The sequence below is a fragment of the Falco punctatus genome, assembly GCF_963210335.1.
Source record: "Falco punctatus genome assembly, chromosome: 1".
NCBI classification, from domain to species: Eukaryota; Metazoa; Chordata; class Aves; order Falconiformes; family Falconidae; genus Falco; species Falco punctatus.
The window spans coordinates 61,267,920-61,279,496 of NC_137580.1; the positions used below are offsets into that span (position 1 = coordinate 61,267,920).

The 11,577-nt window shown below is 37.8% G+C and overlaps 1 protein-coding gene across 1 annotated transcript in view; it reads left to right on the forward strand.

The window, feature by feature from the left end:
- Positions 1 to 11,577, forward strand: part of ZDHHC2 (zDHHC palmitoyltransferase 2) — a 35,269-nt gene extending 23,692 nt beyond the window's left edge. The window contains exons 7-13 of the mRNA XM_080391751.1: positions 1,258 to 1,378; positions 2,091 to 2,223; positions 3,594 to 3,720; positions 3,893 to 3,985; positions 5,153 to 5,262; positions 5,719 to 5,796; positions 7,873 to 11,577. Of these exons, the coding sequence (XP_080247877.1) occupies positions 1,258 to 1,378; positions 2,091 to 2,223; positions 3,594 to 3,720; positions 3,893 to 3,985; positions 5,153 to 5,262; positions 5,719 to 5,759 (625 nt within the window). The 3' untranslated portion in view covers positions 5,760 to 5,796; positions 7,873 to 11,577. The remainder of the gene's footprint in view (positions 1 to 1,257; positions 1,379 to 2,090; positions 2,224 to 3,593; positions 3,721 to 3,892; positions 3,986 to 5,152; positions 5,263 to 5,718; positions 5,797 to 7,872) is intronic.

Genomic DNA, 11,577 nt, shown 5'->3' on the forward strand with positions numbered 1-11,577 from the left:
TTGCCCACCCCCAGCCTACTGGTGGTGCTGGTGGGGAGGCTGGAGAGCCAGCCCTGATGCTGTGCGAGCGCTGCTCAGCAGCAGCCAAACCACCGGTGTGTTATCACCACCTTCCCAGCTACCAACACCAGCGCAGCGCTGGGAGGGCTGCTGTGGGCTCACAGTATTATTTTTCTTTAATTCGTATGTAGAGTTATGTCAAAGTTAGCCGTGTGGTGATAACTGTGGTTAGCTTCTTAATGCAACCAAATAAAAGGAAGAGGAAGCTGTTTACCAATAATCTGTTTGTGGGCGGTTCTCCAGTATTTTTAATTTGGTAGATGTAATATAATTACATGTTTAATAGAGCTCTGAAGTTCACAATACATAATGTATTGTCTCTAATGGGAAGATGCTATGGTACTAAATAGACCTTAATCGCGTCTTTCTGATGAGTGTATACTAGTTGCTCATTATCATGTATAAATTTTTAAAAAATTGGAAACAAGTGAACCTGAAGCCCATAAGTAGAAATGATAAAATGACAATTATTTTAACATTTGGATGTGTATTTGCATGTTGCTAATCTCTTTTATTTGCTGTCATGTTGCCATTGATATGGAGTATGTTCTGTTTATTCAACAGTAGTATTTCTCTCATTATTTTGTGTAAATGTAAGTATTTTAAGGAATCTCCTATGAATACTCTTCAAAATCTTACTGAGAAGTTTTAGTATGTAGTACGCTTAATGAAGGATTATGTGAATTAAATAAGACTGCTTTTATTTTCACCAAATTCAGTTGAGATTCAAATTCTTGGCTTGTACCTGTCCAGTTATATGCAGTGTGCTGAATGGTAAAACATGGATACTTAAACTTACCTACAAACTAAAAAAGGAACTGTAACTGCAATCTGGTTACATCTGATGTACTGGGAACAGATTTCATACCATAAGTGAAAACTGAATTTCAGTAAGCTGTTGAAAGTGATATTACCTGATAGAGTTCTCTGGGTTCTCTGGGTTTTTGTGGTGGTGGTGGTGGTTTGGTGGTTTTGTTGGTTTTTTTTGTTTTGGCTAAAATTACTAATTTGGGAGTTGAAGCTAAATACATTTCAGTAGCTTGAGGCACCAGAGATAGGAAGCAAAAATTGATTTACATGCTGATACTAAAATTTTTAGAGTAACTAAGTTTAATTTTACATTGAGTGAAAGCAAAGAAAATAACTTCCATTACATTCCATTTTTACTTTTCCTTTTTTTTTTTTTTTTGTTATCAGGGTGAACAACTGTGTAGGATTCTCCAATTACAAATTTTTTCTTCTTTTCTTGGCTTATTCGCTACTGTATTGCCTTTTCATTGCTGCAACAGATTTACAGTATTTTATCAAGTTTTGGACAGTAAGTACCCTATTCTATATACTGTCTTTAAGTGTGTGAAGTTACCAAAGTGCAAGAATTCTACAACCTGATACATTGTAATCTAGTATCTCCTAATATGAGGTACAAAATTTTATCTAATAACCATAGCTGTCTATTTTTTTATTTATCATGGTTTATGAAATTTCACTTGATTCTTCATTATTCTGAAGCTGCATAGAACAAGTATGCAATTATTTTACAAGGGAATGTTTATTATAGATAGGTTTTGTTAACTTTGTTTAATGCTATGCTATGAAAAAGCTTCAGAGAAATTTTCTAGTATTTTGATTATGATTATCTGGGTTTACACATTAGGATATTACCTTCTTAGATTTGCAATATTTTTGCTATGAATATTCTGAAAAGGCTAATTAAACAAGACAGTTTTTTAAAGGTAAATTATTCTTCACTAAAAGACACTTCAAACCAGATCCAAATTTCAGATTCTTATTGCCAGTATTTATACTTCATCAAGAAAGGGCCTGTTTCTTTAACTTAGATGCTATCACCAACCTAATTGCGTGGCCGTAGGTACATAGAAGGTGTGTAAATCATTTATTCAGACTCTTGCCGTGTAGTACATTTGTGTCTCCACTGATTTGATATGGCTGAATACAGCGTTATTAATAATGCAACTAAACAGCTATTTCCCCAATTCTAATGGCATGATTTTTTTTCATTTTATTTTTAGAATGGTCTTCCTGATACTCAAGCCAAGTTCCACATCATGTTTTTATTCTTTGCTGCAGCAATGTTTTCTGTCAGTCTGTCCTCTCTCTTTGGCTATCACTGTTGGCTTGTCAGCAAGAATAAGTCTACATTAGGTAAATAGATTTGATGCTTCTGTGTTTGACAGCAAAAAGTAAATAATAAAGGTATATTATATGTATGTGGGTAATGGAAAAAGCAGGCAATCCTATAGAGATAAGTTCCTTGGATCCTGGTTAGAAGTGCCCGGATCTGGCGATGTCCAGTACTGACTCCCTAGTTCTGCTGCTCCCTGGAAATTTGGACTCTTTTCCTCTTGCCCCAAGGGGCCGAGCTGTTAATGAACTTAGCCTCTTCCTTCCATTTCCTCCCATTCACAGCTTGTTAACAGAAACTGAATAAACAGGAAAAAAAAAAAATTGAGGACACTTTGTAATAAGTGTTTGACACATTAATGCATGCTCACACAAGTGCTTCTTGATTGGCGTTCTCAGCTCCCGGGTCAGAGTCCTCTTAATGCAGTGTCTCAATCAGGGCAGTGCCTCCAGCACTACTTTCCCACCCCTGACCCTCTCTTCTTCTAAACTATTGCACATGCAGTAGTTTAGTAACGAAGCCATGACAGCTTTAAGTGGGAGTGCTTAAATCATCCTGGGACCTGTTTTCCTAGCCTAACACGGGCATCTGAAAGGGTATTGCTATTTTCCCTTCCCCCTTCTTTAAAACACCTTGTAAATGAAGCATAATCCATGTTAAAGGTAATTTCTAGCAGTTCAGAAGGACAGTTTCTGCATGGTTCCAGCATGGTTTGTGTGAGCTGTACTATCAGGACATCAGGACGTGGTTTGCCTACTATATATATCCAGTTAAGGGAACTAAATCAGCCACTTGGTGGAAAGTGTATGAGTTTTCTGCTTCAGGCACTTTGCAACACTTGAAGCTATATTTAGCTCTCTTCTCCGGAAATTTAGGTTGGGCGTCCATGGGGAATAATCTGGGTCTACGAGTAAAGTGCTTTCTTTATGCAGCTGTAAAAACACACAATGTTTTCATACCCCAGGGTGTTATAAGCTAGTCCTACTACTAAAGTAGGTTAAGCTTTTCTTCTTTTCCACGACTCTTTCTGTAGTAAACCCTTTGTGTAGATTTTTCTTTCTTGAACACTGTGGTATAGTCACATGCTGAAATCTTCATATAACATGTCAAGCCTTCTTAAAAATTGAGTTCCTCACTTTTCCTTGCCTTGATTAGGGAGGAGGCTGAAGAAGGCTTCCACCCTTCCTCAGCCTTAGCACCTCCTCTGCACGCATGGTAACTGTGAGCACTGACTGGCTTTCATGAGTAGACTAGCATTCTGTTATTTGGGCAGTACAGCCTTTTTTCTTGGATGATGGTATGTATCATCAATGCAATTGCCTAAACATCAGTGTGAAAATTAAACATGCCATCTTGCGAAGAGCTCTAATCTTTTTTTTTTGCTTTTAAGAGGTATTCAGAGCTCCCATATTTCGTCACAGAACAGACAAGAATGGCTTTAGCTTGGGCTTCAGCAAAAACCTAAGGCAGGTGTTTGGTGATGAGAAGAAATACTGGTTGCTACCTGTGTTTTCAAGGTACGCTCAGTTTTTAATGCTTCATTTGTTGAAACTGTTGAACAATCAGGATCTGCAGGGTTTGGGGGAGGGCGGGTGTTAGTTTTTTGAAATACAGTAATATTCACTTTAGAAAAAAGTTCTTCAAATTTTTTTTTTTTTTTAATTACGACACTAATTCTGAATTTTTCAGTCTAGGGGATGGCTGCTCCTTCCCAACTTGCCTTGTTAATCAGGATCCTGAGCAAGCTTCCACACCTGTTGGTCTTAATTCAACATCCAAAAAGTAATCTGCTCTCTGTTACTCATTTTAAATAGTCGATACTCTGGTTTTTCCTGTGCACATATAAATAGAACTATGTGTAAGCTACTTAAAAGTGGTAAGCAAATGAAGAGTGTACTATTAATAAATACAAGTCAGATTTGTCGGATTTTAAACTGCTAGACTGTAATTCAGCTAATGCTCAGATTTCTATTTAAAGTTATGGAAATAAGGTGGGGGTTTTATGCACACACACACACACCCCATCCCCCCCATGTGCTTTGCCTCAGTTTAGTGGCATCCCAGGACCTGAATTTTCCACACCTGCCTAACATTCAGTATCAGCAACATTCTGTTCTGCATCAGAGGCAGTTAGTCAGTGTGTCTCTGATATGCATGTGTCACCTTGCAAGGCTTTCGGGGGAGGCCTGGCTTTGTCATATCTGGTGAAAGATGCTTTGCATGAGGGAATCCCAGGCCTCAGCACTTGTGCCAAAGCACAGGAAGCTGCATGTTAAATACATGTGTGTTGTTTCTGCTGATAATAGGACATATTTTCTCAATTCTTATTCTTTATGGACATGACATTTTTAGTGTAAAAAGTATGCAGATACCTTTAAATAAATAAATATAGTAGTTTAATATTTCATATTGTAACAACTTTGCCACATTTATGTGATGACGTGTGATAAGTATAGTAGACTTGAATATGTGACTAAGAAATCATAATGGGCTCATGCTGACAGTCTTTTTTTCATAAGAGAATTACATGATGTTTCAGCTAGCTTTTTATTGATGTTTTAAATCTCACTTCAGTCATCCATAACTTATATTAGGCAAGAGATTTTGGAGATGTTCTCTCCACTATTTATTATGTCAGGTTTGTTGTAATGGGAGAGAATATGGATAGAGTGCGTTTCAAACTGAAGTACATGTATTACTATATAATAGCTGTCCAAAAAAAAAAATCAGAATGTTTTCCTGTTCTGAGCTAGGGAGTTGCTTTTTAGATTGCGCTTGCATCTGTGACAACTACAGTGTAATGATGTATGTAATGATAAAAGTGTAGTGATTCATCAGAAGAGAAGCAAGGTAAGATGGGGAAAATGCTGTGTACAACAAACTGTAATGTGTGGTAAGATAATGAAAAATTACTGTAGTTTACTGATGTTCTTTTTATTGGCGTTACAGTGAGAACCACCTGTTCCCTGCAAAGCCATTGCGTGATTCCCAGAGCCACCTGCTTACAGATACACCGTCTTGGTCAGAAACTGGTGTGAAGGCTGAAAAGGGCAAAGTTGGTAAGGAATTGATTTATGTTGCAATAATTACTTTTGTAATGAACTAGTTTTGGAGGATATAGTATAAAAACAACCAAGGTCACTTGGCTTGCATTCATGAACCAAAATTCATAGGAGCTTATTTTAAGCGCATGTTTGTAGGAAGTTCCATGTTACCATGCTGCTGTGCCCTTCCCAGTTAAACCTGACCAAGAGATACTGAGAACACTAACACCAGTAGACGCTGATTACGTTTTAGGCTGAGTCTGATAGTTCTTTTGGCGACAAACTGCATATACCAGGATATGATGACACCTTGTTGTGACAGTGAAAAGCTGTGTAATGAACACAGGATAGGAATAGACTCGGTAATAGTGGAATGAAATTAAGATGGATTGTTAATTAAATTAGGGTGCATTATTTGCTGAATTAGGCATGAACCTTTTCCTGTGGAAATATCGTTGTTTGTCTTTACAGGTATGAGCAATCCTGCATTAACCATGGAAAATGAAACCTAATTTCCCTTAAAAGAAATATGTGAATATGTAAGGAAAGGTATGTTAATATTCTCTGTACCCAATATGTTATTCCATGATTTCTTACCACTTGAAGAATGCACAAAAGAAAATTACTAAAGCACCTCCTGTTTTCTTATTTATTATTTAATTCTTTTTACCATGAGTAGTAGCAGATGAATTCATAGTTTTAAACTAAACCTCCTATTTCTTGATGTGTCATGCTTGCAAGATAGTTTGACCTTTATACCCATTGCTTTTAGGTAATATTCAAAAATATTACTATTATTCCTTTCCTTACAATAATGAATTTGTGACTATTCAAGCTGTCCAGCAAATATTTATAAAGCAAAGTCTGAAAATGATGTTAGTTCTTAACACAACAGTCATAACTCAGCCTTCTAAAGTAGGTAAAGGTCTACCAGATGATGAAGGAAAAAAGAAAAAAGATTTATTCTAATACATAAGCTATTAGAAGCTTGTTCTTCTATGCCAGGTACTTGGCTGCATCCTATTTAATAATCACAAAGTGTTGCCTACTGAAGACAAAATGTGTCCATATGACTTGCTGAGTATTTAGTCACCTATTGTCAAAACCAGCTGAGATTTGATTTCTTGCATTGATATTTTGCAGCACAGAGTTCATAGAAGGCAGGTTTGACAAGCAGCTAGTAAATCCTGTTAACATACCTAAGAGGAGACCTTAACTCGGTTGCAGGCAATGAACACAATTGATCATCATAGTCACTTTAGTATTTGAAGATTTCTAACACCTCCAAAGCTTATGGAAATCAATTATTTCATATTTAAAGCTGGATAAAAGCTTTTACTCCAACCCTAAGAGTTTCAGCATACCAAGTAATTTACTATTTTCCAACAACATTGGAGGAGTTACTCCAGCGAGGTCATTTCCATCTTTGCTATTGGAAGCACGCTTATCAGTCAGCCTGAAAAAGTGTCTCAAGTGGATGTCCTTCATTTGTGTGTGACTTGCTTCCTGGACATGCTGTCATGGCTCTCAGGTTGCTCTCGATCACTCCTGGAGGAATTAGGAGGCGTGGAAAGCCATCAGAGAACTGCAGTGATCATTACTAGAGACCCATCAGGCATGGTATTGCACTGTCAAGGCAGATCATGAAAATAGTAGGTGTGCAGATACTAACAGGTGGCCTGTAGCTTGGACCAAAAAGGTCCCAAAAGCTCAGTTGGATTCATCAGAGAAAATTCTTGAGCCTTACTTTCTGGTTTTGTGCTAAGTGGTGGATGAAGACACAGATGGTTCCAGATATAGGTACATCTACAAACTTGATGATGGTGTGAAGTGTTAAAGTGTTGAAAACGTGGGAGTCAAATGAACAGAGTTAAGCAGACGAGCGAATGAAACTTTGAGATTGGTTGTACCCTTAGCTCTGTCTATATGGCACTTAAAAGACTCTGGAGATGTAACAAAAAACCTATATTACTGTATGTATACATATATATATTTCTATATATATCTGACATACAGTCGCTGGAATAAGAGCCCTTATATAAAAACTGGTTTACTTTTTTTTTTAAACTACTTTGCATTTAACTTCATTACTTTATTGTCAGTATTTGAGTTATATTTGTTCCTAGGGAGGGAATAGAATACTTTAATAAAGACGCTGAAGTCACAACAACAAAACAAACAAATTTAATCTTTGACATGAAAAACACAGGCCACAGCCCCTGCCAGTGTATTAGAAATTTGAATTTCTGTCCCAGCTAAGGGTATGTTCAACATTCTGTAACCTGCGATGCTTTATAGTTAATCAGGGGACTAATTACTGAGATTGCCAGATGTGGTTTACATTAATGTAATTGAGAATTAATTTTTAATGATATTGGTACCTGGAAGCACTGTAAAAATAGCTCACTTCATATTATAAACCGGTGGCCTGCTTGCTATGTAGTCGGTTTTTAATCACTGTCATCCTGAGGTGAATTAATAACCTAACTGTGAACGGTCTGTGTTTCCCTTCATTCAGCTGTTGTTCACTTTCCCCTTCGAGCTGATAAGACTCATTACAATAACTTAATTTTTAAGTGTTCTTCAATTCTAACAACTTATTTTGTGACGAACTTTCTCTTCCAGTTCAAGAAAAAGCTGTCGCTGGAGGAAAACAGATTCTTCCAAATATCAGCCCTGTTGGCCAGCTGCTCCTGTCTGCTCCTGTGTGGATGTGCTCAGAAAACAAACTGACAGATGATTAGCTGTCTCCATGTCACTGCTTGAAACATGAAACTAAACATACTATTTCTGAACCATATAAAATGTTTCAACTTAAAGTTACTGACTTTGAATGGTGAAGGGTGACTGAGTATTAGGAAATGAAAACAAAGAAATGGAGTCTGAGTTTACAGTTGTAAAAATTCAATGGCTGGTTTTACTTCAGCATTCAGCACAAGATGTGACCTTCTTATGTATCAGTCCATGTTCTTGCCTTGGTTTTGAAAATTCACCTGATAATTCAAATTGCTGTAAGTAGTTTACTTTAAAATCAAATTTTTGCACTACTGGCTTTATGAACTGGGAGAATGCCAGTGTTGATCAGAAATAATTTAGTGGTTTAGTGGACTGTATTTTCTTTGGAGTGCTTGATAGGTGACTTTTGAAGATAAGAACACCCAAGTGAAGTGTCTGACTATTTTTGGAACATTTTTGGAAAACATTGCAAAAGCTCAATTTTTCCCTCAGATCTGCACTATCGATAGTTTGAAAAGCTGTGGAGGGGAAAAAATCTCCTTTGTTAATTGAATGCTACAGTGGGTCACTGGTGAGTGGAGCGATAAAAAGCCTGCATTCAGATAGGGAATATATAAATGAAGCTGGCGAGCTGGGGATTTTGATGGGATCTATACAGGGAAGTGCTGAAACGGGGATTTTTTTGTCTCATTTGGAGCCGTTAACACATTCAGGAAATTAATGTTGGCACATAACTTTGATCCAAAAGGCTTTTTACCAACCTATGTTCCTGAGGGCCACTGTCTTTCAAAATCCTAGTTTCTTATTAATCAGTAGTTGTCTCAGATTTCTTTTTCCACTTATTAAGACACTGCCTTTCTTACTGCATAACTTAATGAATATCCTGTAAAATCAAGCAGACTTACTGTTATAACTTGTGATATTTGCATTTACAGGATAACAGATGTTTGATTGCAATACCAAAAAGCCAAGCTGCTGCACACAGGAAACCCCCTTCAGTTAAGTTAGGAAGTAGCAGCTTTCTTAGGATCAGAGTTTAATGGCCAGATAATAAATAGCATTACCAACTTTAAAAGTCAAGGAATTTTCAGCAACACAAATCTAATTGTCTTGTGCCTTTCGTATACACTACATTTATGGTATCAGTGTTTACATTTAAATGCAAATTGTTATTCTGGAAACAACTTTAGGAGGAACTTTGTTATGCTTTCTAGGTGGCTAGATAGAGACTAGTCAAAAAAAAAAAAAAAGTGAAAACCTCTCAGACTAAGCTTAGTTCAGTTGGAGCAGAAAAGTACTTCTGTTATCAACTGAGTTACTTAGCAGGTTGGCTTGCAGTGTAAAGATGCCAATTGTTTGTTAAGAAAACTGGCAGCAGGACTAAGTGACCAATCTCAGAAAGCAAACGTCTTACCATTAACTCTTCTACAGGCAGATAACTTTAAAATTTGTCTTTCCTGGGTTTACAACTTAAGTGATAGCTGTTGGAGCACAAATGTGGCTTTTTTTCCTAGTGAGGGAAAATGTATTTATTTTACTTTTTTTAAAAAAAAAAGAACTCAAAATTTTACCAGCCTGAAAACACGTGTTTCTTGCCAGAAGTGCCAGAGTGTGGATCCCTTTACATAGAACACCTTTTTTAAACTAGCATGAAGGTAGCATACAGTTTACATGATGCCTGCAGACATCTAGCAACCAAAAGTTTTTCGCAGCTATTTATTCAGTATTGTTCTGTCAGCTACACCTGGTATTAGTGTTTGTTTAAAGGCTAACTTGTCAAGGGATAATCAGGGGAGAGGGAAAATATATTTTTTTAACACTTCAGGTTCTCTATCATCTGTAGAGTCTTGTTTTTTAAGCAGTTAGTCACAGGGTGGTTTGTCATGGAGCGTGCCTGTGAAAATACTGAGTAAAAAGTTGAAATTCAGCTTCAGTGTTACTTGCTCCATGTTTTTATGTAAAGAAAAAGTACAGGTTTCTTCCCCAGCAAAACTTGTAATGGAAATGGATCCCTCCAGTACAGATGTCAGGCTCCCTGGCTGTGTCCAGGGCTCTGAGAGCTCTGGGTAAGGCTAGGGACAACGTAGGGAAAGGGCAGGGATAAAGGATCAAGAAATGCCTGGCTTCTCCATGTCTCAGAAAGCACTTGGAAAGCACAATAGCCCTAAATAATCTGCAGCTTCGATGCAGCCAGAGGCTGTCCCTCTAGCAGAAGACAGATGGAGGCATGGGAAACACACTGACGAAGGGAGAAGGGGAAAGAGAAATGACAGTAGCTCTGAAGTAAATGTTAGCAGAGCTGAGCCGGAGGGCTGTAACTGCAGCGGTGCTCAGGGTGGTCACGAGCCGTGCCTCTGTGTAGAGCACTGTCGACAGGCTTTTGAGGGTTCCTTGCAGTTCTGACTGTGTAGAATATGGACAAAAGTGAGCTAATCGTGCTCCAAAGTATAATTTCTGATATTACTATGTTCTTGGCTTTAAGCTCTCTAATACTTTATATAGCAAAGTGAAAATGGGTCTTTTTCACATATTGTCATTGAGCATTGATGCTGTTACAATGCACGCAGGAGAATTTGCAAAGAGGTAAGGGGAGGAAGGATGCAGTGTTTGTCTGCTTGCACTGATTCCCCTGTTCTTTATATATTCTTGCTAGGCACTTTACTACAGCCTTTTGTGTAATTTCTGTATTTTTTTTAAAGACTGCTTTTTACCTATTGTACAGTTACTAATCTACTTTTTTGCTAAAAACAAAATAATAGCCCTGATATTGTCCAGCAGTATGACTGCATCTCAAGCTTCAGTGGAAGCTGGATAAATTCTACAGACCTCTCAGACGGGCCCGAGTCCCTAATGACAACACAATTGAATTTATTTTGTATATATGTAAACAGCCATATGAATCGTAGCCCCTCACACGCGTAAGAAGCTTCCTTAATATGTAGGTTAGAACAAGTCCCATACATGTCTGCACCAGAAGTGGTGGTTCTAAGTCAGTTGATGTACTGGTGGTAGAGTCTGCACGGAGAACTATTTTTATTAAGAAAATGGAACACCTAGATGTTGGCAAGCTCCTCCTGCTGAGCAAATAGACACAGCTGCTACTATGCACTTTAATTCTTGAGAGAAAAACACTGTCCACTTTAAGCTGCAGATGGAAAGGTCTTTAGTAACCTGTAGCTGCGGCAGGTAATTAATGAAACACTGCTAATTATTTTTAACTATGTACTTAAAATCAGGGCCTTCAAGCAAGGGTTCAGGAAGGTTGCAAGGAAGCAAGTTTATTTTAGTGCGTGGTATGCTGTAGCTGTTAAACAGTATTTGGACTGAGAGTTCTTGCCCAGATTCAGTTGACTGGTGTTCTGGAATGGGGGAGGAATATATTTCTACATAAATTTAGTGTATAACTTTGCCACTTGTTAAAGTATTGCTCACATAAATAAATGCTTCATGTTCAGCATTTCACGTACACAGTAGTCATTGGACACACCGCTTTCAGTTTACTGGCAGCGTGCCTGAACAGCAGAACAGGATCACAAATACGGCTTCATTAACAGCATCGCTGCTCCGAGTGTGCCCTCTCACCCCTCCACCAGC